Source organism: Littorina saxatilis, linkage group LG9, assembly GCF_037325665.1.
Source record: "Littorina saxatilis isolate snail1 linkage group LG9, US_GU_Lsax_2.0, whole genome shotgun sequence".
Taxonomy (NCBI): Eukaryota; Metazoa; Mollusca; class Gastropoda; order Littorinimorpha; family Littorinidae; genus Littorina; species Littorina saxatilis.
In genome coordinates, this window is record NC_090253.1 from 29,545,341 (window position 1) to 29,567,665 (window position 22,325).

The 22,325-nt window shown below is 41.4% G+C and overlaps 1 protein-coding gene across 6 annotated transcripts in view; it reads right to left on the reverse strand.

The window, feature by feature from the left end:
* The window catches only part of LOC138975823 (MORC family CW-type zinc finger protein 3-like), a 36,500-nt gene extending 14,386 nt beyond the window's left edge, over positions 1–22,114 (reverse strand). The window contains exons 1-7 of one of the 6 annotated variants that reach the window (XM_070348588.1): positions 19,072–19,262; positions 18,086–18,260; positions 8,950–9,124; positions 8,420–8,492; positions 7,878–8,010; positions 1,454–1,695; positions 380–542 (exon numbers count right to left, since the gene is read on the reverse strand). In XM_070348588.1, coding sequence (XP_070204689.1) covers positions 380–542; positions 1,454–1,695; positions 7,878–8,010; positions 8,420–8,492; positions 8,950–8,982 — 644 coding nt within the window. In that variant the 5' untranslated portion in view covers positions 8,983–9,124; positions 18,086–18,260; positions 19,072–19,262. Of the gene's footprint in view, positions 1–379; positions 543–1,453; positions 1,696–7,877; positions 8,011–8,419; positions 8,493–8,949; positions 9,125–17,992; positions 18,261–19,071; positions 19,263–19,285; positions 19,561–21,045; positions 21,070–22,010 lie in introns of those variants that run through there. The other 5 variants (XM_070348586.1, XM_070348590.1, XM_070348585.1 and 2 more) reach the window with 5 other exon arrangements.
* Between the last annotated feature and the right edge of the window lie 211 nt (positions 22,115–22,325).

A 22,325-nucleotide genomic window follows, 5' to 3' on the forward strand; every position in this document is an offset into this window, starting at 1 on the left:
ATTTAGCCTACCATGCACATGATGGCATTAGAAAAAACAGCTTACATTGTTTTGAAAGTTATTGCAAGTTTCTCATGGCTAAAAACGCAAGGGAGTCATAGGGCTAGTGCAGAATTACTTAAGTTTAACTATGAATTTTGACCAATTTGTATTTACTCGAAAGAAGTAAACAAAACAAACAAAACACTCATCTAAAACAATAGCAACATGCAACAACCAACATTTAAATCCTGTGTGGAGTTTGGTAGATTTCAAGAAGGCCAAAAGAAAAAAAATGCAACAACAACACATAAAGAAATAGACAAAAAATACCATTATTCCTTCCTCCACCAGCAACAAAAACTGTGATCACTGCAATCATATTTAAGCCATGTTTTACCTCTTCAAGCCAAACAGCACAATAGTTGTTCCGCTGTAATGTTTGTGAGACGATAGTTTGCGCAGCCTTTTCTTCAGTTCATCCTCGGAATTGAAAGGCGAAAATTCCAAAATTGCTTCTAGCGACGTGTCCATTTTGATATCTATGTTGCTGCTTCTATCTAGTTTTAAGGTTAAGGTTTTATTTTACAACATCGACCGTTATTCGTAATGCACTTACGTACATATTTGTAGTGGGAAGGTTAACGTATGCTGATAGATATTCTTGAAGCACTCAGGTGCACCTTTGTACTGGGATTGTTTTTGTTGGTGGTGTTTTTGTTGTTGTTGCTGCTGCTGTTGTGGTTGTTGTTGTTCTTCTTCGTGTTTTCTTTCTGTAATGCTGAACTTCATTATTGATACACTGGTGTCTATCTTAGTATATCTTTGTAGTGGGATGGTTACAGGTTTTATTTTGTAGTGCTGAACGATGCACCGATGTATACATATAATCTCGCCAGTTGGAATGCTAAGGGTTTACTTTGAAATGCAAAATGTCGTGCCTTTGTTAATGCACTCGTGTGGTTGTTTCAAACGTGTGTGTACATAACGTATAGCATGTTGCAAACATCAATCAATCATTAAATAATGTCCATCCAATCAGGCAATGAAATAATGGAGAGAGAATACGGTGTCAACGTTTTTCCAATAGTATTGGATAAGCAAAAAATGTCCATACGTTACCAAAGACGTTAATCCAGTCAAACACCGGCAAAACGTTCAGTTCGAACCCATACTGATGTGCGCACAAAGTCCCAGGTCTGATTACTTTTGTTTTAGAACAAAATACACAAAACATAAGTTACGTTAGATTCTGTCTGTATTCTTCTATGCTTATTCTATGGATTTTCTTTCTCTGTCAACTTTTCTTTTTAGGTTTTTTTCCCCGCTGATAATGACAAAACTAGTCCGGGTACATTTGTGAACGTTGCTGTTTTCTGGTGAGTACATTTATATTGTTATCTTGTTCCTGTTCCTCTCACCTGCAGTCCCGTGTTTCATTTCTATATTTATTTTACAGCACAAAAAAGGATATAGTTTGGCAGTGTGTATTCCAGCAGAGGCAGAACCAGTGTGTCCATGTTTCCGTCTGCGCACATTGTCTGCGAGAGGAATCCAACAGATGCAGTCTGTGACTCCTTTCGAACCGTGAACACCAGGGCATCTTTGGCCAATCGCATGGACCCAGACTTGAAGCCGTTGCCGTACTGTCCTATCGGCATGCGGACTTTTGGTCCCGCTTGGTTTTCGTACTTGGCCTTTTCACAGTAGCCAAAGCTGTAATATAATAAACAGAACATCTGTTAAAGCTTCTTAAAAGCTCGGTTATTGGTTTAAACAGGTGCGATTTTGTATTGAAAGCTCGGGCATTCGATAAATGCCATCCGCATTTCCGAAGAACCCAGAGCATGAAACATTTGGAGTCTCTAATACAGCAAGTTCAAAAGTTACGAAATTTGTTTTGAAACCAGAAAAAATAACGGTTCAAAGTTAACGCTTGTCCGGTACAGTTTTCTCCGAAAACGGAGTTAGTACTTTTACCCACTTACAAAAGAAATGGACTCAAAAGAATAATGATAGAATACTTTTGACAAGAACGAACACTCGTTTGACTTATTCCGCAGTAGTGTTCTGGTCCATAATAAACCAGTGAGAATCCTGACTGGAACAGATAAACGATCTCCAGCGGCATATATCAACCTGAGTCCAGGCATATACTGGTCACAGCACATAGGCGAGAAGTCGGTTGGGAAAAAAAAGTGGATTATTACAGGAGTGCAATACATGGGCAGTACTACCACTACCTCACATTTGGTATCATATAAAGAGGAATGCATATATATAGATATAGGTTACAAACTCCGAGTTCTGAGGCTCGGTAATACCTAAAAATCTACCCGAGGGAAAATATGCACGATATTCAGGACGAGGTGTGTAAGCTTTTTATCCCATTTTCCGACGTTTTCATTAAAAAAACACCTCTTTTTGACACAAACTCTGCAAGTGCCTGTTTTCTGCTTATCCAAACCTTCCGCGACCGCAAATCGTGTCATCAAATTCATGTGCGAAACGAGTACCTTTTGTCTTTTTGGTAAACGCGCCATAAAACGCCTGCTTTGGTATTCAGTCATCTATCTTTCTTTCTTTCTTTATTTGGTGTTTAACGTCGTTTTCAACCGTTCAATCATCTATACTGCTTAAGAAAACGAATAAGTTATTTCTAGAGTGTTCAAATGAAATTTGATACTGTGCAGTTACCGGCCGGTTTCAGTCGGTGACCCAAGTCGGTTGTCAGAGGTATTCGCCAAAAAAACTGCGTGTGTGATTTTACAAGCGATGAGGATGATTGCTGAATTTGTGCTTATTCGAGCTGTTGTGCTTCAGTGTTCAAATGTGGATTACTTACTTCTTCCATCGTCATTTAGGTGAGCCTTACTTTGATGTCTGTCGTTCAGTCTTAGGCCAGTTATCTGTACTGTACTGCAGTAAACTCTTCAAAAAAAGTTAAAGATCACTTTTTTACAAGCACACCACACAAAACAGACAAGACCGAATTCTTTCATTTTTTTAAAAATTATATAATTGAACAACCAAGGAGTAATGACAAACAAAGCAAAGATCGAACGCGGCAGCGACAATTTAGCTAGAGTGTGTCAAACGTGACAACCCTCGAAAATGGAATTCACAACAATGTGAATCAGTGTCAATAACGCGTGTGCCCTAGGCCCTCCGTTGTGTGTCAGGCATTCAACACATCGTTGGCGCATGGTGTGGATCAGGTTGCATATGAATGCTCTGGGAACTCCATTCCACTCCTGCTGGAGCCATTGTAGCAGTTGACCCAGATTGGCAGGAGGAGGGTGATGTTGCTGTACCCGACGACAAAGCTCGTCCCACATGTGCTCTATGGGGTTCAGGTCCGGGCTGTTGGCTGGCCACAGCATCCTGTTGACCCTGGCCTGCTGGATGAAGGTGTTTACAGCTGCAGAGCGATGGGGAGGTGCGTTGTCATCCTGAAGAATCGCACGAGGGCCAATCGCTTGGAGGGCTGGAACGACCAGGGGTTGCAGGATCTCATTCTGGTAGCGGACACCGGTCAAGTTGCCCACTACATGGTACAGAGGTGTCCTTGGACGTGTGCTAATCCCTCCCCAGACCATCATAGAGCCTCCGCCAAAACGCTGTCGTTCCAGAACAGCGCCTTCTGCGAAGCGCTCTCCGCGACGCCTCCACACTCGGATGCGACCATCAGCAGGTTCCAAGCAAAAGCGGGACTCATCTGTAAACAACACCTGAGCCCACTGCTGACGTTGCCACCTCACATGTTGAGTGCACCAGGCTCGGCGAGCTGCTTGGTGATTAGCAGTCAGGGTTGTTCCTCGGACTGGACGCCTTGCACGCAAGCCAAAGTTGTGTAAGCGGTTTCGGATCGTCTGACCACTAACAACAGTGTTGGTGGTAGTATTACACGGTAGAAATTAGGATTTTAGAGTTTAAAAAGGATTTAGGTTTGGAACTTTGTTCACAATGTTGATAATCATTTCTTAAAGTAAATTCTTAAATTGTTTTCCTGAATTGTGTGTGGTATGCTTCAAGATTCTTTCTTGTATAAAGGTTTTGAACGTGGAACTAGAATGTTAATTCCTCTCTAGTCTAAACCTGTGTGATCTCTCTCTCTCTCTCTGTCTCCGTGTCTCTCTTTGTCTTTCTCTCTCTCTCTCTCTCTCTCTCTCTCTAATTTCCCTCCCCATAGGACCCCCTCAAATTCATCGATCACTTGCCAAGTTTGATATTGATAGTTATGCAATGTATTATATATATGATGATAATAATTCTGATAGTAGTTGTCATACCTTAAACAAAACGGAGGACCGTTTTCGCGTAGGGCGGAAGGTACTATTACACGGTAGAAATTAGGATTTTAGAGTTTAAAAAGGATTTAGGTTTGGAACTTTGTTCACAATGTTGATAACCTATGAGTGTTTGGTATTGAATGATGCGTCGTAGAATTTCCATGTTATTGATGTATATTTTTTATAGCGTATTTGATGTAGTTTCCTTAATGCAGGAGTTTTTGTGTATTTTCGAGGAATTTAACTGTAGCTTCTATGGAGGCTGACAGCAGCCTCGAAACTCTCCCCCCTCACCTTAACCTTCCTAACCCCTCTTCCTGTCGACCTGATTATTTGCTTCTAGGTTGGCTGTACCTTCTCTGACATCACTAACGTACTTTGTCGTAGTTTTATTGGGTCGACATTTTGCGCTGACTAAACTACACGTGCGCTGTGCTTTTCCACAGTCCCCCCCCCCCCCTCACCTTACCCCTCCCTAACCCTTCCCTGTTGACCTGATTATTCGCTTCTAGGTTGCCTGTATCTTCTCTGATATTATTAATTAAGAGACTTGTAGGATCAGCAAAAAGGATTAGTGCTCATGAATATGCATGGCGTATTGATAATGATTATTGTATTGGTTAAATTTATATTGTTCATAAGGGTTGAAGAGAATAATAGGCTGCATAAGTTATGTAATGTTTTGATACATATATTTTTATAGTTTGTTTTTGAAGAGAAATCGGGAATTCTCTGTGGAATGAAGGGACTATGTTTTAGGCGTATTAACTTGATAAGTAATTTGTTCCTGATATTCTCGTTGTGGCGCGAATCTTCATTCTCTCTCGTCTGGGTGTTCTCGGTTCGCGGTTCGCCACTCTCAGCTCTCAGCCCCGGTCAACGAATAGTCAAGGTATGACAACTTTAACTTTAATAGGATAGGGAATTAGGATGTATACTTTGTAATATGTTTTGATCATTTCTTAAAGTAAATTCTTAAATTGTTTTCCTGAATTGTGTGTGGTATGCTTCAAGATTCTTTCTTGTCTAAAGGTTTTGAACGTGGAACTAGAATGTTAATTCCTCTCTAGTCTAAACCTGTGTGATCTCTCTCTCTCTCTGTCTCCGTGTCTCTCTTTGTCTTTCTCTCTCTCTCTCTCTCTCTCTCTCTCTCTCTCTCTCTCTCTCTCTCTCTCTCTCTCTCTCTCTCTCTCTCCCTCTCTCTCTCTCAACCGCACGTTTGTTTGTAAATTGTCCGTCACCATTGTACACCATGACGACGCCACGCACACAGAACAATACGCACAACATACAGGCACACACACAACACACACACACAACTCTCCCCCACACACCCCAACACGCGCAACTCCCCGTGCGATAGTAGCTTGTAGGCGTTGCCTAATGTTGTTTGCCGTAGCCATTCTTTTTTGCATGGCCTGCCTCTGAATGAAGCGATCCTCTCTTTGTGTGGTGACTCTGGGCCGACCAGAACGTTGTCGCTCCTGCACTCTTCCAGTTGCGTGGAATCTCTGTTTTAGTCTGATGATGACAGAGGGAGCCACTGCAAGCCTCTGGGCCACTTGCCTGCCAGCAACACCGTCTTGTAGCCATCCTATTGCCCTTCCTCTATCCAAATCGCTCAGTTTTCTTCGTGGGGGCATGTTGCTACTGTGCATAATTGTGTCAGCGTGTCAACCTTTAAACACAAGCTGGTGAGCGATGTTCATAGCCAGGACCCTGTTGTAGCACGTGCATCACAACCTTTTGCCCTGGCATGCGTTCCGCAAATTTCATGGGGCTATAAAAAAACCACTCTTTTTCTTCCAAAATGCAGAAGCTTTTGAGAAGTCCCACAAAGGGAAATAACTCTGCCTGCCAAACAAAATTCTAGGTCAAGACTTATTGTTCATTTGTTAATTCAAACACATTAATCTTTTAATTATTATGTCGATGTTTTAATTTGTTGGCAATTTTTTATAATTAGATCCGTTTTTTCAACCGATCCTTAACTTTTTTTGAAGAGTGTATAGTTTTGTTCTGTTGGTCTATTCAATGTAGGTCAAAACTTGTAAATCTATCTGCCTGCATGACCAGAACCTAGACACCGTTGTTTACTTTAAAATTGAAAAATAACACACGCAAGATCCGACCTTCTTCGCCACCTTTTATTTTAACCGTATCTCCAACTTTGTAAGTGGCAATTTCCATGTTGTTGGTCAACTTGATCAGTAGCCGATGATTATGTAGCAGACGTTAGATCTGCAGCAGACGACAGATGGGACAGCCTTGTTCTGTTGAACCAGGTTTAGCCATCAATGCTTTAAAAGCGATAGCAAATGAACAAAACTGTAAGCATACTGTTTTAGTTTAATTCTTATTTCGTCGCTCAGGATTTTGAATCAGGATTGTGTTGTCGGGATGGATCTAAGCGGTTGCCTATGAAGCCTACTATAATTATAGTTGTGCGCCTTGAATCACTGTCTGTCTCTATCGCTCGCTCTCTACCGCTCACCGCTTCGGCCAACTCATAATCTTCACTCAGCTCTTTTCACACAAGCAGATTCTGTGTATTCTTTGTTGTTTTCTTTATTTCTTAAATGTTAGAATGTTTGTAGATCGTTAGCCAAACGTGAGTTCGACTTTTATACCGCAGAATATCTCAATCGTTTTGCTGAAGAAAGTAGTCCCGGAGTCAACGATAAATATGTAGATGACCTATAACTCATTCATTTGTACTTTGAGATCAAAGACAATGACCAATGACAGGTGAGATCGAGACTCAGTGATGATGGATTATCCATATCGGTAACCATAGATTATCCAGAATAATCACCTCCTCAGTTAACAGAGACAAAGAGGCAGGTCATGGGATAAGTATAATTTATACTCTCTTGCCTTGTGGTGAACTTCATAAGTAGCAGCATCAATACCCAATTTTCAGGCAAAGTATCCAACATATTTTGAAAAAGTTTCTTTGCATAAAAAACAACAACACTTTGTTGAAAAAGGTACACTATTTTTTTTTAGAAAGAACCGATGTACAGATTTTGTTTTGGTGCAACTGAAAACCTAGTAAACGGATTGCTTGTTGTAATACTTTATCATTGCCTCGCCACCATCTTACAAGCAGGTTTCGTCGACAAATTTGAGATACGCTCATTATATGTATCATAAGTGTTTGCCTCTCGGTCAACTTAAAAGATCACTTAGTCGACGTACTGCAAATGAAATAATTTGTTTTGTCATAAATTAGACGTTCCAAGAAACTACCATTTTTTTTTTTTTAATTTCCATACGAACGCTTCGAGTCGGCATGGCTATTTGTGACCCTCCACCACGAAATGAGTCGCATGTCACCTTGCGCGGTTCTGCGCTAGGCTTAATATTAGGCCGGGGAGTGTCTGGTAACAGTGTGAGGGTCACCTTAGTCACAGGCTTATAACTCAAACAGTTTTCGCTCTATTCTAAAACGGGTTTCACCACTGGATAGAGCATAACAAACTCTTTAAGAAAATGTACAAATATGAAAATCATGCAAAGGTGACATGCGACTCATTCCGTGGTGGAGGGTCACATTTTCGTTGAGTCAGAAATAAAATGGTTTTGATAGAAAGGAGTATCTACCTCATCATTTTAGAGAGAGTCGCCGAGTCCATTCCTTTTCCATTGTCTGTGAAGACAAGACAGAGTTTGCCGCCGATCCTTTCCTTGTCAATCCATAGTTCATTCGCTGCCACATCAGGGTCGTAGGCATTGTCTGAAGAAGAAGACGGAAATAATCTTGTGTTAGGAACGTTTTGTCTGATTTCTATTCAAAGCGGTATAATGCTGCATAGTAGGGACAGAAGGAGAGAGAGAGAGAGAGAGAGAGAGAGAGAGAGAGAGAGAGAGAGAGACAGAGACAGAGACAGAGACAGAGACAGAATCTGAGAGACACAGAGAGACAGACAGACAGACAGACAGACAGAGACAGAGCGAGAGAAAGAGAGACAGAGACACACACAGAGACAAAGACAGAGACACGTACAGAGATAAAGAGAGAGAGAGACAGACAGGCAGATGGATAGACAGAGGAAGAGACAGAGGCAGAGGAAGAGACATACATACAGCATTAAATGCAGGTAGAGAATCAGGGACGGTCAAACATACAACACTGACTCACTTACCAATCAGTTCAGCTATTGCGCTGAATGACCACGTGTGGCTGGTGGAATTGGAGTGCAAGAAATTGGGATTCACCTGAGGAATCAAAGAAGACTTGAACACGAGAAGAGCAGGTGAGCAAGTCATACATTCATTTGTTTTAAATACGTGTTTTCTTGTGAGTTCTGAACACAGCCGATACATTTTGTAGCTGATTATATTCGTGAAATAAGTATCAGGAAATGTTAATCTATTGAAAAGTCTCCAAAGGGAAAAAAAGACAATAAGCCTACACATTTCTTCATCTTGGTTCTTGCAGGGTATAGGATGAAAATATTTACATTTCTCTTTCTATGTTCGTCTATGTGCATGCGTGCGTGCTTATTTGTGTGTGTGTGTTTGTGTGTGTGTGTACGTGTGTGTGTGTGTGTGTGTGTGTACATGCCATGCATGAATGATGTGTGTTTACGTGTGTGAGTTTACGACAGGGCGACGGACATATGCGGGTAGGTCAAAAGCATTTATCTTCTGATAGATAACAAAGGTACCTCACCTTAGCGTTATTTAAATCACTGAGCCCGGCCATGGTGAACTGCAGACTCAATGGGTGCGCGCCTCTTCACTGTAATTTAAATGTTCTTTGGTGCTGTCGGGGTCGTTCAGACCAAACGCTGACGTTATTCCGTTTAGAAGCTGAGTATTTCAACTTCACTGACACTCAATCAAAGCTGCAAAAGGAAAGGCTTAGCATGAATTTAACACACACACACACACACACACACACACACACACACACACACACACACACACACACACACACACACACACACAAACCAACAAGTAAAAAGAACTTGTCTTAACGTGTGTTTGGTTGGTCAACAAAGAATCTAAGAAATGAACTGATTATTGGTTAAACAGTGTTTTTGCATATTTATTAATTAAATTTGCATTTTTGAAAGTGTAAACACAACAACAGCACCATACGGCTTATAATGATGTCTTCAAAGCACAGTGACAATTAGAGATAAATATGCAAATGGCGATCCGTCAGGGTGTGATTTTATACACAAGGGTAATTTTGTGAAATCCAATAGAGTGCTATCACAGAAAATGAAGAAATTACTTTCATCCAACTGAACAATGTCAATTGTTATGTGTGGGTGTGTGTGTGTTTTAGGAATGTAATATGTGCAGACAAAAAGTAAAATTGTGTGTGTGTAAGTGTGAGGGGGGGGGGAAATTAGTGGTCTGGGTGGCCCAAAAATCAATTTGAAGGTGAATCAGGACTATAGTTATAGGTACTTTCTCTCACAGCTTCCCCCCCCCCTCAACCCCCAACCCTCCTCCAAACTCAATCATTTGAGTAAGTACCTTTTTAATCTGCAAAATTTGTAAGGTGGAAGACTTTGTTACAGGGTATACTAAATAATGACTAACGGTGAGGTTTTTAGGTCTCAGTCACAAATTACATTACCTGTGCATGTTTTTTTCATTCTGGGGAATGTGTGTATTTCCTGCTTTCAAAAAATATTGAAAAAGAATGAAAATTCAGCTTCAGCATCCAGATTTTGTTACGATATTTTTTGCAGTTAAATTTCAGTACACACACAACCTTTTAGTGTCTCATAAAGGGAAATAAATGAACAGTCCTCACAATTGGGTTGCTGTACCGTGAAACCCCCCTTTTAAAAACCTTTACAATTCAAGATCTCCCCTATTTTTAGACCTTGCTTTTTAGATTTTCTGGTCATAACCTATGCAAATTCACCTTCATTTTAAGACTTCCTGCTTTTTAAGACCTGCTTTTCTCAGAATTTGGGAGATCGTAAAAGGGGGTTCCACTGTAATATGAATTCTGTTTTAGCTACACCTGTATGCTGTTTGTAAAGAAGGATATTTTACAGATTGAGGGGATCATTTCTGCTTCCATAATGATCTGTATGATCTGACACATTGACTAGCAGATTCCATGATCATGCTGTTATGTAGGAAGTCGTAATAATGATGTGTAGGTTTTTGAATTGTGTCTGCCTTGCAGTTCAAATAGATGTCTGCCTTCCTATTCAATTTATTTTTAAACAAGACAATCCCTGAAATACATTTTCCACCACATGTCAAACAGCAGTACTGCTTAACCTTTGCCGGATGCCGCTTTTGACTACACACGCCCGACGATGCGGGTTTGTCTGAACCCATACATTCGAAAGAGGGTTTTTACCGTTTATTTCTCTAACGACGGGGTGGGTTCAGGGAAACCCACAGCGCTACTTCAGTGGGTGCATCGAGTTTCTCCCTTCACCGACTTCTTGAAGGGGAGGGAGAGGGGGAGGGAGAGGGGGAGGGAGAGACTGAGAGAGACTGAGAGACTAAGAAAGAGAGAGAGAGAGAGAGACTAAGAAAGAGAGAGAGAGAGACTAAGAAAGAGAGAGAGAGAGACTAAGAAAGAGAGAGAGAGAGAGACTAAGAAAGAGAGAGAGAGAGAGACTAAGAAAGAGAAAGAGAGAGAGAGACTAAGAAAGAGAGAGAGGGAGACTAAGAAAGAGAGAGAGAGAGACTAAAAAAGAGAGAGAGAGAGACAAAGAGAGAGAGAGAGAGACTAAGAAAGAGAGAGAGAGAGACTAAGAAAGAGAGAGAGAGACTAAGAAAGAGAGAGAGAGACTAAGAAAGAGAGAGACAGAGAGAGACTAAGAAAGAGAGAGAGAGAGAGACTAAGAAAGAGAGAGAGAGAGACTAAGAAAGAGAGAGAGAGAGAGAGAGAGAGAGAGAGAGACTAAGAAAGACTGAGAGAGAGAGAGACTAAGAAAGAGAGAGAGAGACTAAGAAAGAGAGACAGAGAGAGACTAAGAAAGAGAGAGAGAGAGAGACTAAGAGAGAGAGAGAGAGAGACTAAGAAAGAGAGAGAGAGAGAGACTAAGAAAGAGAGAGACTAAGAAATAGAGAGAGACTAAGAAAGAGAGAGAGAGAGAGACTAAGAAAGAGAGAGAGAGAGACTAAGAAAGAGAGAGAGAGAGAGACTAAGAAAGAGAGAGAGAGACTAAGAAAGAGAGAGAGAGAGAGATTAAGAAAGAGAGAGAGAGAGAGAGAGACTAAGAAAGAGAGAGAGAGACTAAGAAAGAGAGAGAGAGAGACTAAGAAAGAGAGAGAGAGACTAAGAGAGAGAGAGAGACTAAGAAAGAGAGAGAGAGAGACTAAGAAAGAGAGAGAGAGAGACTAAGAACGAGAGAGAGAGAGAGACTAAGAACGAGAGAGAGAGAGACTAAGAACGAGAGAGAGAGAGAGACTAAGAAAGAGAGAGAGAGAGAGACTAAGAAAGAGAGAGAGAGAGAGACTAAGAAAGAGAGAGAGAGAGACTAAGAAAGAGAGAGAGAGAGAGACTAAGAAAGAGAGAGAGAGACTAAGAAACAGAGAGAGAGAGAGACTAAGAACGAGAGAGATAGAGACTAAGAAAGAGAGAGAGAGAGAGAGAGACTAAGAAAGAGAGAGAGAGACTAAGAAAGAGAGAGAGAGAGACTAAGAAAGAGAGAGAGAGAGAGAGACTAAGAAAGAGAGACAGAGAGAGAGACTAAGAGAGAGAGACAGAGAGAGAGAGACAGAGAGAGAGACAGAGAGAGAGAGAGACAGAGAGAGAAAGAGACAGAGAGAGAGAGAGACAGAGAGAGAGAGACAGAGAGAGAGACAGAGAGAGAGACCGAGAGAGAGAGACAGAGACAGACAGTCAGATAGACAGACAGTCAGATAGACGGATAGACAGATAGACAGACAGACAGACAGACAGAGCAACTGACAACAGACATACAGACAGAGAGATACGGACAGACAGACAGAGAGACAGACAGTCTCTTGGAGACAAACAGGCAGACAGACACTGTTCCGCCGCTTTGGTAATTATGGGTGTAGCAGAACCCGCGCCGTCGGCAGAGGGATAGTCTACTCTTTAAAAGTATGGGTTTGCGTGAACCCGCGCAATCGGTAGTGTTTATGTTAATTAACATAATCAATTAATTTTAATGTTTTGTCATATGTACACACTAAAAATTTGCAGACAGAGAGCAAATTAGGTGTGTGAGAGATACTTAAAATTTCAAAACGATACCTTTAATGGTTCCAGAGTTACAATGATTTTAGTGTGTCCTGTGAACCCAGGAAGCACGGCAAAGGTTAAAACATCAGTATATTGAATAATATATCAAATTGACTTTTTTTGCGGTTTAGCACTTGACAGATGCTGCTTCAATACCTCTTGTAAAGAAGAAAATTAGAGATACAGTGGAGCCCTTCTTTTAAGATATATATATATGCAACAAACTCAATTAAAGAAAAGCAGAATGTCTTAGAATAGAGGTTATAAACATAAATCTGAGAAAGTAGTGTCTTTTAAGACAAATGTTGTGGGTTTTTTAAAAGGGGGGGGGGGGGGGCAAGATAGGGTTTCACTGTACAATGCAAGGCCAAGGGTAAACTGGGCATTCATTCCAAGTAGCTAAAGATGTGTAACTGGCACTTTTGCTCCTCAGGAGCATTAGAACACATTTTCACACTTGTCAGTGTGTCAGAATGCTTAAAATCTGGAAAGCCATTGCCCACAGGTATATCCCTCCCCCCACCCTCCCCCACCTTTTACTCACACTTGCACCCCATTACATAGATAAATAGATTACAAACACTCTTCTGTAACTCTTTATTTTCACACTTTTTCTTGCATTTGGTTCATGTTTTTCAACCCTTTTCGAAGTTTGAATCTGAATCAAGTGTCTTCACTGATGGGTGATTTTCTGTTTATGCTCCAGGACTTCAAGGCACTGGTGCTTGATGACAGCAGGCTCCCACTGGCCCACACACAAAGAAGAGATTGAAGATGCGCTGGTTCTGGAAGAAGAAGAGGAGGGAAAGATCAATAAAGCCAAACGATGCGCATCATTCAGACAGCTTATAATTATTGAGGAAAGATATTGGCTATTCGGGTGAAGGTGGAAGAGTCGCCATGTGCAGTTGCTGTGTATGGGTCATAGGAATGACATTATAGATCCAACTGGCCACTACACTGACTTTCTTCCTTGTCGCCTGTATTGAAGTACATTGTGGTGTTAAACAAAGTGCGTTTCTGTGTGGGTTGGTTTACACATGTTCTGTTACATTTCATATTAGGCGGCCAGCTGAGACTACAAAATAGTGCATGTTTGTGCATTAAAAACAAGAGGCGAAGCCTTCAAGGCTCACGTAAGAAATAGACAAACAGTAACACAAACTCAATCACTCCGTCACACATACACACACACACACACACACACACACAGTAAGCATAGGTGACACTGTGCAAGAAAGAGAGACACTAGATCTAGATCTGTCTGTCTGCATGTAGCCTACTTACAGGGACACGACTGCCAAATAGTCTCGGCCCGCTCAAAATAACAATGACCGAGACTTTCAGTAATTCCTTCGCGTGACGTCTAACCCTCTTACGCCATAATGTGACGTCTTCAAATGACGAAATGTTAAAGTTTCTACCACAGACATACACACGCACAAACACACACACACACACACACGCACGCACGCACAGACAGACAAAGTTACGACCGCATAGGCTACACTTACGTGAGCCAAAAACGACTAAAAGGAATTCTAACCAGAACCAATCGATACATAAATGTTATTTGTATTTTTGAAAAAAAATGACATTTTACACACACCTTGACAGTCCTTGTTCACCTTGAGGAACACTGACTGTCTCAATCTGTGTAAAATGTCATAATTTGGTCAAAAATACAAATAATGTATATTGTTTTTTGCTTTTTTTATGTACTGTGAACTACCTTGTAAGCGCCCTCAGTACCTAGTAAACGCCCACCCCCAACATTTGGATCAGTGTTTAAACATAATTATGTTGTATGTGTGTGTTTTGTTATTATGTGCACAGTTCTGCACCTTGTAGAGACATTTTCATTCTAGGGAACGCCGACAGGCAGCTATACTATTTATTTCATACTCTCGGCACTGGAGTATCTCTGGATAGCCCCTCAAAAAGAAGTTGAGGGAGGGTCTTCTGAAGTTGAAGAGGTCTGCTTTCAGTGATTTACAGGGAGCATGTGAAACGACCAGTGTTTGATAACACCATTTCCCTCTGAAAAATGTTAGCTTTCTAAAAAAAAACTTTTTTCCTTTCTTCGTCACATCAATAGCTTGGATCAGTATCAATGACTGACAGAATGACTATTCATTTCGTGTTTTTTAGGATGTGTGTACATTCACTCTCACTGAATGAATGTTTGTGTTTGGTTTTTAGTGTTTTTTCTTTCTGTTTAGACACTTGCATATCAAGCAAAAGATACATACAGGGTGACTATTTGTGCACGGAAACAGCTGACATGAACAATAAAGTCTGGGGAAGAGTCCTGAAAGTATATTGATAAATGGGTTGAACTGACAGGTGTAGTAAAACTTGTGCATAACAAATATACAGGTGTTGAAAAGTGCTCGATGACATCAAGCCAAGCCATATATCCTGTAGAAGTAATAGTATACATATACCAATCATGGGTGTGGGTTATTCACATCTTTTATATATTGAAATGCAGAATTCCAAGAATAGTTTCATGTGCAGCACCTTTGAACTGTGCAGAGAGGATGTGTGCCTGTGGATTCGAGATCTACATGGAATAAAATTGACACTGTTCTTGACAATTGAGTATGTTTTTGTGTGCGCATGTTGTTTAGTTTATTGATAATTGACTTTTGGTCAAGATGTAACCATGAATTTCTGTAGCAAAGATGCAATGATAAAAATAGACAGAAGATAATCAGATAATAAGGCACTGGGCTGCAAATTGCTTTTAATTGTCATTGTATTTATCTGTAAAATCATCATGATTTCCATCATCCATGGCATGTTTAATGCAGTGGAACCTACCTTTTATGACCCCCCCAATTTAAAACTCCCTCCTTTTTAAGACCTTGTTTTCTCACATTTTCTGTTCATGACGTCTGTAAAATTACCCCCATTTTAAGACTCCTTCCTTTTTCAGACTCGATTTTCTCAGATTGTTTGAGGTCTTAAAAAGGGGGTGCCACTGTAGTAATAATGCATCTTCAGAAATTGAACACAGGTGCTGCAGTTTTTTTTATAACCATGAAGAAGAAAAATACTGTTTCCAAACTTTGACAGTGTCTTATCCTCAAACGTACACCTTTTTAAAGAATCCATAACTTTTAATCACCCAACAATTCCTCTCTGCATGCCTGCAGTTCAAGTGAACCAGAAATGGGGAACAATTGGCCACACTCAACGAATCGGTTCCTGGCAACTTTTCTGTCGGTCGCGCAGCCTGAGAGAGACATGACAGAGATATAGTTACTCAAGATAAAACATAAGCTTGACTTACATCATAATTATGAACATTTAAACTCACCTTGATGATCTTTTTGGCCGAAATATTTTAAGCCATTATTGCCACACATTGCAAGAATGTTTGATGTCCGGGTGCTTTTTCCCTACAAATTTTAGAAAATTGTTTTAGTAATTACAGCAACATCTAAACCACTAAGTGAAAACCAAAGGCTGACCAATTTCATACAGTTCTACAGTAACATCAGTTCTGAACATGAAGCTTTCAACATGCACAGCGACACTTAACAAGAGGCGAAGCCTTCAAGGCTCACGTAAGAAATCGACAAACAGTATCACAAACTCAATCACTCCGTCACACATACACACACACAGTAAGCATAGGTGACACGGTGCAAGAGTGCGAGACACTAGATCTAGATTTGTCTGTCTGTAGCCTACTTACGGGGACACGACTGCCAGATGGCCAGATCGACACTGCGCTTTCGACAGCGCTTCCTCGCGCAGACACTGGAAACACGCTGTGCAGATTAACCTGAAAGAAATCTCCTTTGGTATCTTCTTTATCTATTTTTCTGGAGCTACGAAAACCGAACAATGTGAAATCGTCTTCTCCGAATCGGCGAACTGCAGATCCGTGATAACTGTATCTATACCACAATCCTTCACGCGATCTGACCTAACCTTGACCCCTGACCTGGTCTACATACCACACACGACACAAACCAGTCAGCTGTTTTACCTCCCCAAAACCCCCCACCACCCGTTTTCTTTGGATACACACTTTAACTACATACGTGTCGACGAAATGTTGATCATTGCTTCAATACTTTGAAGCTGTTGCTTGAATAATAACCAGGTAAAATTAGTATTTCGGTGTTCAGTCAAATGTTAAAGTTTCTACCACAGACATACATACACACGCACGCACAGACATACAAAAGTTAGCATCGCATAGGCTACACTTACGTGAGCCATAAATGGCAGTTAAAAAAGAAAGGATGAATGAGATTCTGCCGCATTTAGTGTTTGCTTCAATGAACACTGAGGAAGAATGTGTAAAAGTTACCCTTTCACAAAGCTTTACAATAAGCTTCAATCATAGTTCTTCCTGCAAAATCACAACATTAAAAACTTTGGACACAGATACGCACAGAAAAACTCATACCGCTGACAATATAAAATGTCAGTTATAAATAACATTTTCTGTTGCACTACATCCAAAGACTGTGCTGACTGACCCTACTTTTTCCATCTCAAAACAATTTTTAGGGGGATTACCTACTCTGTCTGTCTGTCAGTCTCTGTCTCGTCCTATACAGTGCACCACGGGAGCTTGTACCCAACCGCCAGTCGATCATTATTTACTCCTGCATGTACACCCTTACTACTACTATTCACCAGCGAATACGTAGTATGTAGTAGTAAGGAGACTGTAGGGGCGAAGGAGTAAATAATGATCGACCGGCGCTTTGATACAAGCTCCTGTGCAGTGCACAGACACACACACACACACACACCGTGGGTGTCCGTGTTCAAACGGAAACTGGACACAATCGACCCTGCACAATACACGTTCGTGCGCTCGCTTGATGGATCCTTCATTCGCACAACACACCAGCAGACACACAGACAAAACGGCAGCAACATTTGTCTAGGTCTGTCCAAAGTCTACACGACAACACTTGCTTTACTTACAAATCCCGGCAGCAGCTGGGATAGAGCTGCGTCGCGGATAGTCAGTGCACACAACGGTAACCCTCATGCAGTTGAATCCAACTTTCCGACTGCTTGCTGATGATAACTTTGCATTTTGTGCGTCGAGCATGACTTTCTCGTGATTCTGTGTCGTTCCCAGTCAGTCTGCTGCTTTCTGAACCACCTTGAGTCGATTTCTTACATAAACTTGTGGGCTATGTTCTCGGCACTACAAAGCGGCCATCCCATCCGCCATTGTTTTGAGTCATCATGAAAACGGCACGCGCTGGTGACGAAAACCAGTCTATCACGGCCAATTTTAATTTTCAAATGGTGAAGAGCAGACACGTCGAAATGCCAATTTACTCATTTTGATTTAATTATTTAGCATACGTGTGTTGCTTTTTTGAGCAAACCGGGCCAGGTGCGTCTTAATTAAGGTACACTAGATTCCTCAAAATCTTCAAATCGGCCGAATTCGACAGAAAACTCTCCAAAATGGCGGCGTTTCACTACATCTTTAAGTACAGTGTTTTTAGTTCAAAAGGCGCCTCACCCCTTGCTAAATGGAGTAAATTATCCTCATACAGCTGACCTACATAGAACAAGAATCTCGCCGACAGCGCTTGTCTTAAAACACACCGCTTACATTCCATTTTGTCGCGTAGTGCTTTCAACGGTGAAGTGTGTGACCTCAATTTCCATGCGCTGAAATCCCGATGCTGTCGATTCATTTCAGAGGCACTTGAACCATTCTCGTTTGCATTTCTGCTTTTGTAAAACCTCATGCGTTCTGCTCTGTTTGCTTGGACACAGGAGGTTATCTGTAATTTGTAACAGAACTAGATGAAGCCGATCGCGACTATCCAACCGCGATGCAAGAGCACGATCGAGTCAACACGCGGCATGACAGCTCGGTTAGGGTCCGGTTGAGCGTCAGTATCTCGTTTGACCGTATGATTGATGTAGCCGCCGTCCAGTTAACCAGTGTGTGTGTGTGTTTGTGTGTGTGTGTGTGTGTGTGTGTGTGTGCATGCATGCACAAATGAAAAACAACATAAGGTAGTCCTGCGTCAAGTAAACGCGGTTATCCTGCTCCCCACATGAAATCAGCGAGTTGTCAGATAAGCCAAGATTAATTGCCCCCAGCGGCCACTGTTAGTTGGGGAACATTTTGCTTCTATCAAGGCCTGCCTGCGACGGGCTGGGCAGCACTAGCAGACGATGCATGGCTGCTTGTTTATTTCTCCATGGCAACAAACTCCGTTGGAACGAGAACTCGGTTTAGAGTAATATTAAAGTTCAACATTGAATTAATTATACGCTCATATTAAAGAGGAGAGTGTTGGGAGACAAAATTAAAATTAAACAGTCGAAAATACGTTAATATGTTATGTGATGTACTTTTCCAAACATGAGCAAATACGGTCACGTCAAACGACACTGCGAGTCCGTTCCAATAGATGCATACACCGACAGCTCAAGTGTCTGTCTTGTCCTCAGTCTTGTCAGCATGGATAATGCTTTTATTTGTTTCGTTTCTCACTCCTGAGACACAAACGACGGCGACACTCGCCTTTTGTTTTCACGCTTATTACAGCTCCAGCGTCCAGAATTAATATAATCAATATGAACCTGCACATGTGGTGTGAATCCTAATACCATCAGAGCCGCAAACAAGCAAACAGCACACACTCTAGATCACGCTGCCCTGTCGACATATTCTTCACCCCCTCCACGCGATTAAAAGGAAATGGCTGGCGAGCATGCTATATAATAAATTATAGGCTACACAGACACGAACGAATGTTGTAAATTACAACTTTGCAAACTAAAATGAAGCACATACCTTGCAATCATGAGTTTAATTTAAACTCCCAAGACTCGAACCGAGCGCAGATCGACTCATTTTCAAACGAAAAGCCATCACGCGGTAGTAGGTTGGTGTTTTGTTTACACTAAAACCAAAACCAAAAGTAGATTCCCCGAACGTCGGAACGAAAAGAAAGTTGTTCGGCAGAGACAGCGCGAAGCCATGTATACTAACCATCATTTAAAACTAGGCAGATACGTTTAAATACAGATCTTTGTGATGAGGTCGTTTATGTAGGCCTACCTCTCTAGTTTTAAAACTCTGAGTGACATGTCACATAACAGCATAACTAATGTATCAAGTGACTTTAGAAACAAATGTGTATTTTAAGATATGTATTAGCACAAATCAGTTTGAAGGTAATGTGTTGAGGAGTTACTAAACTGTCCTGTTTTGTGTCTCATTACCCGCTTGAACGTCTTCAAAAACCGCAATGTGTGGCTTCGGAGAGGAACGACACCTACACCATTCCGCATTCCATAGCGTCATTATTAGACAAGATAGGGGAACAAAACTGATTGTCATCATTTTCAACAGTTTTCATTCATAACCAGCTGGGGAATAAACATCTATAAACCACACTGTAGCCCATGTAACAAATCGAGGTGGTGTATGGGTTTGAGCTTTCAGGTGAAACGTGTAGATTGTCAAAGTAAAAGCCAATCAGGCTGTTTGTTTGATTTTTGGAACCATCGCGGTTCAGTGTTTGGATTCGTGTTTCCGAGGACAACGACTGTAAACGTCCACTCTCAAAGACCCAATTAGTATTGGAAATTACCCCGACGATTTATTTACGATTTATATTTTTGTGTTGGTCCTCGGGGAGCATATCGCCTTTTCTTTCATCTTTATCAACCGCGGCTTTCGGCCTGGGAGGTCGATAAAGATGAAACACAAGACGATATGCTCCCCTCAGACCAACAAAAAAGCTGGTCTGCTTACAAGCCACAAACATATTATATTGTTTTTGGGAACACGTTTGATTTTTTTTATTGCAAAGGTAATGTTGACGTTTTTGGCGTTTCAGAGAATACAGCTTTTAGTTCAGCTTCTAAACGGCAGTACCGAAGTCGAGATTTTGACAACAACTGTACCGGCTTATGTACAGTTTCGGAGAAGAAAATGTACTGAATCCTTAAATGGGCGCGTCATACCCTTGCTGAAATGAGTGTGATACACACGAACAGCAGCTGCCTGACCTACACATATGACAAGAAGATCGCCGACAGCGATGTACGTCATTTCTTTCCTTGCCTTCACTGAACCGTGAAGAGTAACCTCACATGTCATGTTCTAAAATCCGCTCGTGTTACAGGCACTTGAAACATGTTTGTTTTTTAGTTTGTTTGTACGGTTGCCTTTGCGCATACAGCATGACTGTGTTTTGTTCGCTTTACTTTTATAGCGGACATCATCTGTAATTTGTAACATAACTCGATGAATTCGATAATTACAGCTCCAGCTCCAGACTGTTCACAATCAATATGAACCTGCACATGTGTTGTGAATCCTAACACGATCAATTAAAAACAATTAAAAACAAGCAAACAGCACAAACTCCAGATCACGCTGACCTGTCGACACATCTCCCAACCCCTCCCCGCGATTGAAAGAAAATGGTTGACGTGCATGCTATAAAATACAGACAGGCAACGAATGTAACTTAAAAACACGAAGCAAAAAAGTACAGTGCAAAGTAAAACTCGCACCCTTTAAGAGAAATTAAATCCACCGACCATGCAATTATGAGTATAAATTAAACTCCAAGTCTGGAGCCTGTCGCAGGTCGACTCATTCATGCACGAAAAGCCTTCGCGCGTAAAGTGGGCGTTTCTTCTGCACAAAAACCAAAACCAAAACCAAAAGTAGACTGATTCCCCGAACGTCGGAACGAAGAGAAAGTTGTCCGACACAGACAGCGCAAAGCCGCAATGTAAAACATGTCCTCTGTCGGTATAACTTTGACTGGGTCGAATTTCAAGTTTAAACTGTACATCCTCTTCACCCTAATTCTGTTACGCATTTTCAGAGCTACGATATATACGTAGGCGTTACGTGTTCGTAACTTCATCCGTAATCGACAAAACCTCGGCCCCTGGCAGTTATCGGCAGTTTGCTCCGAGAATGCGCAAACGATAATTAATTTTGAATCGAGGCAGTGTGTACACCGTCTTTTGAGGGAATTACATTGGAACCTATTTTTGTATTATGACTACATCGAACACAGTCATCCATAAATGGGGTAGGAAAGCAAATCTGACACGTCACTTGAAAAGCTACAGCACGGGGAACGCGCACAAGGAGCCGAGGTCCTGTCGATTTCGTAAATGAAAGAGGTTACACAAGCCTACGTATTTCGTAGCTCCGCAAAAGCGTAACTTGGTGGTCACGACGCATGCTTAGTCATTTGCGCAGCAACGTCTGGCTTTTGGGGCCTAAACGAGAAATAAAACACGTTTTCGTTTTTCGTCATGTTGCGGTCTTACATGGCCAATATCATGGAGAAAAGCAGAAACTTCCAGGCATTACATGATGGAGTTTAGCGAAGAGAAGATTCCGGCTCTATTCATCTGAACTTTTAAAACCCTAAAATATAAGCTTAGTGTACCAACTTTAAAGCACAGTAAGCCTCCCGTAAACCATCACCGATACTGTCAGACTTTTACACACAGTACAAACACCCTTTCATTTAAACACTCACCGCTTGAGAACTAGGTGCCCTCCGTAAAGAGCAGGCATAATAGGCATTACCGTCGTCTGCTACGAGAACCTTGCGTGACCCTGCTTCCGGGCTTTTCTTTTTTCAAACTTTCAAAACTTCGAATTGTACAGTACCCGGCGAAAGAAACGCAACTCATTTGTGGAAAGCCGTTTGGCTCATAACCAATACACGTGTAAGAAATAATTTATACACGTGTATTTATTTCTTACACGTCCCTTCTTCTTCTTCCCGTGGGGGACCGGATCCAATTTCTTGAATGTTGAAGGTCCCGCGTATACATTATTTAATACACGT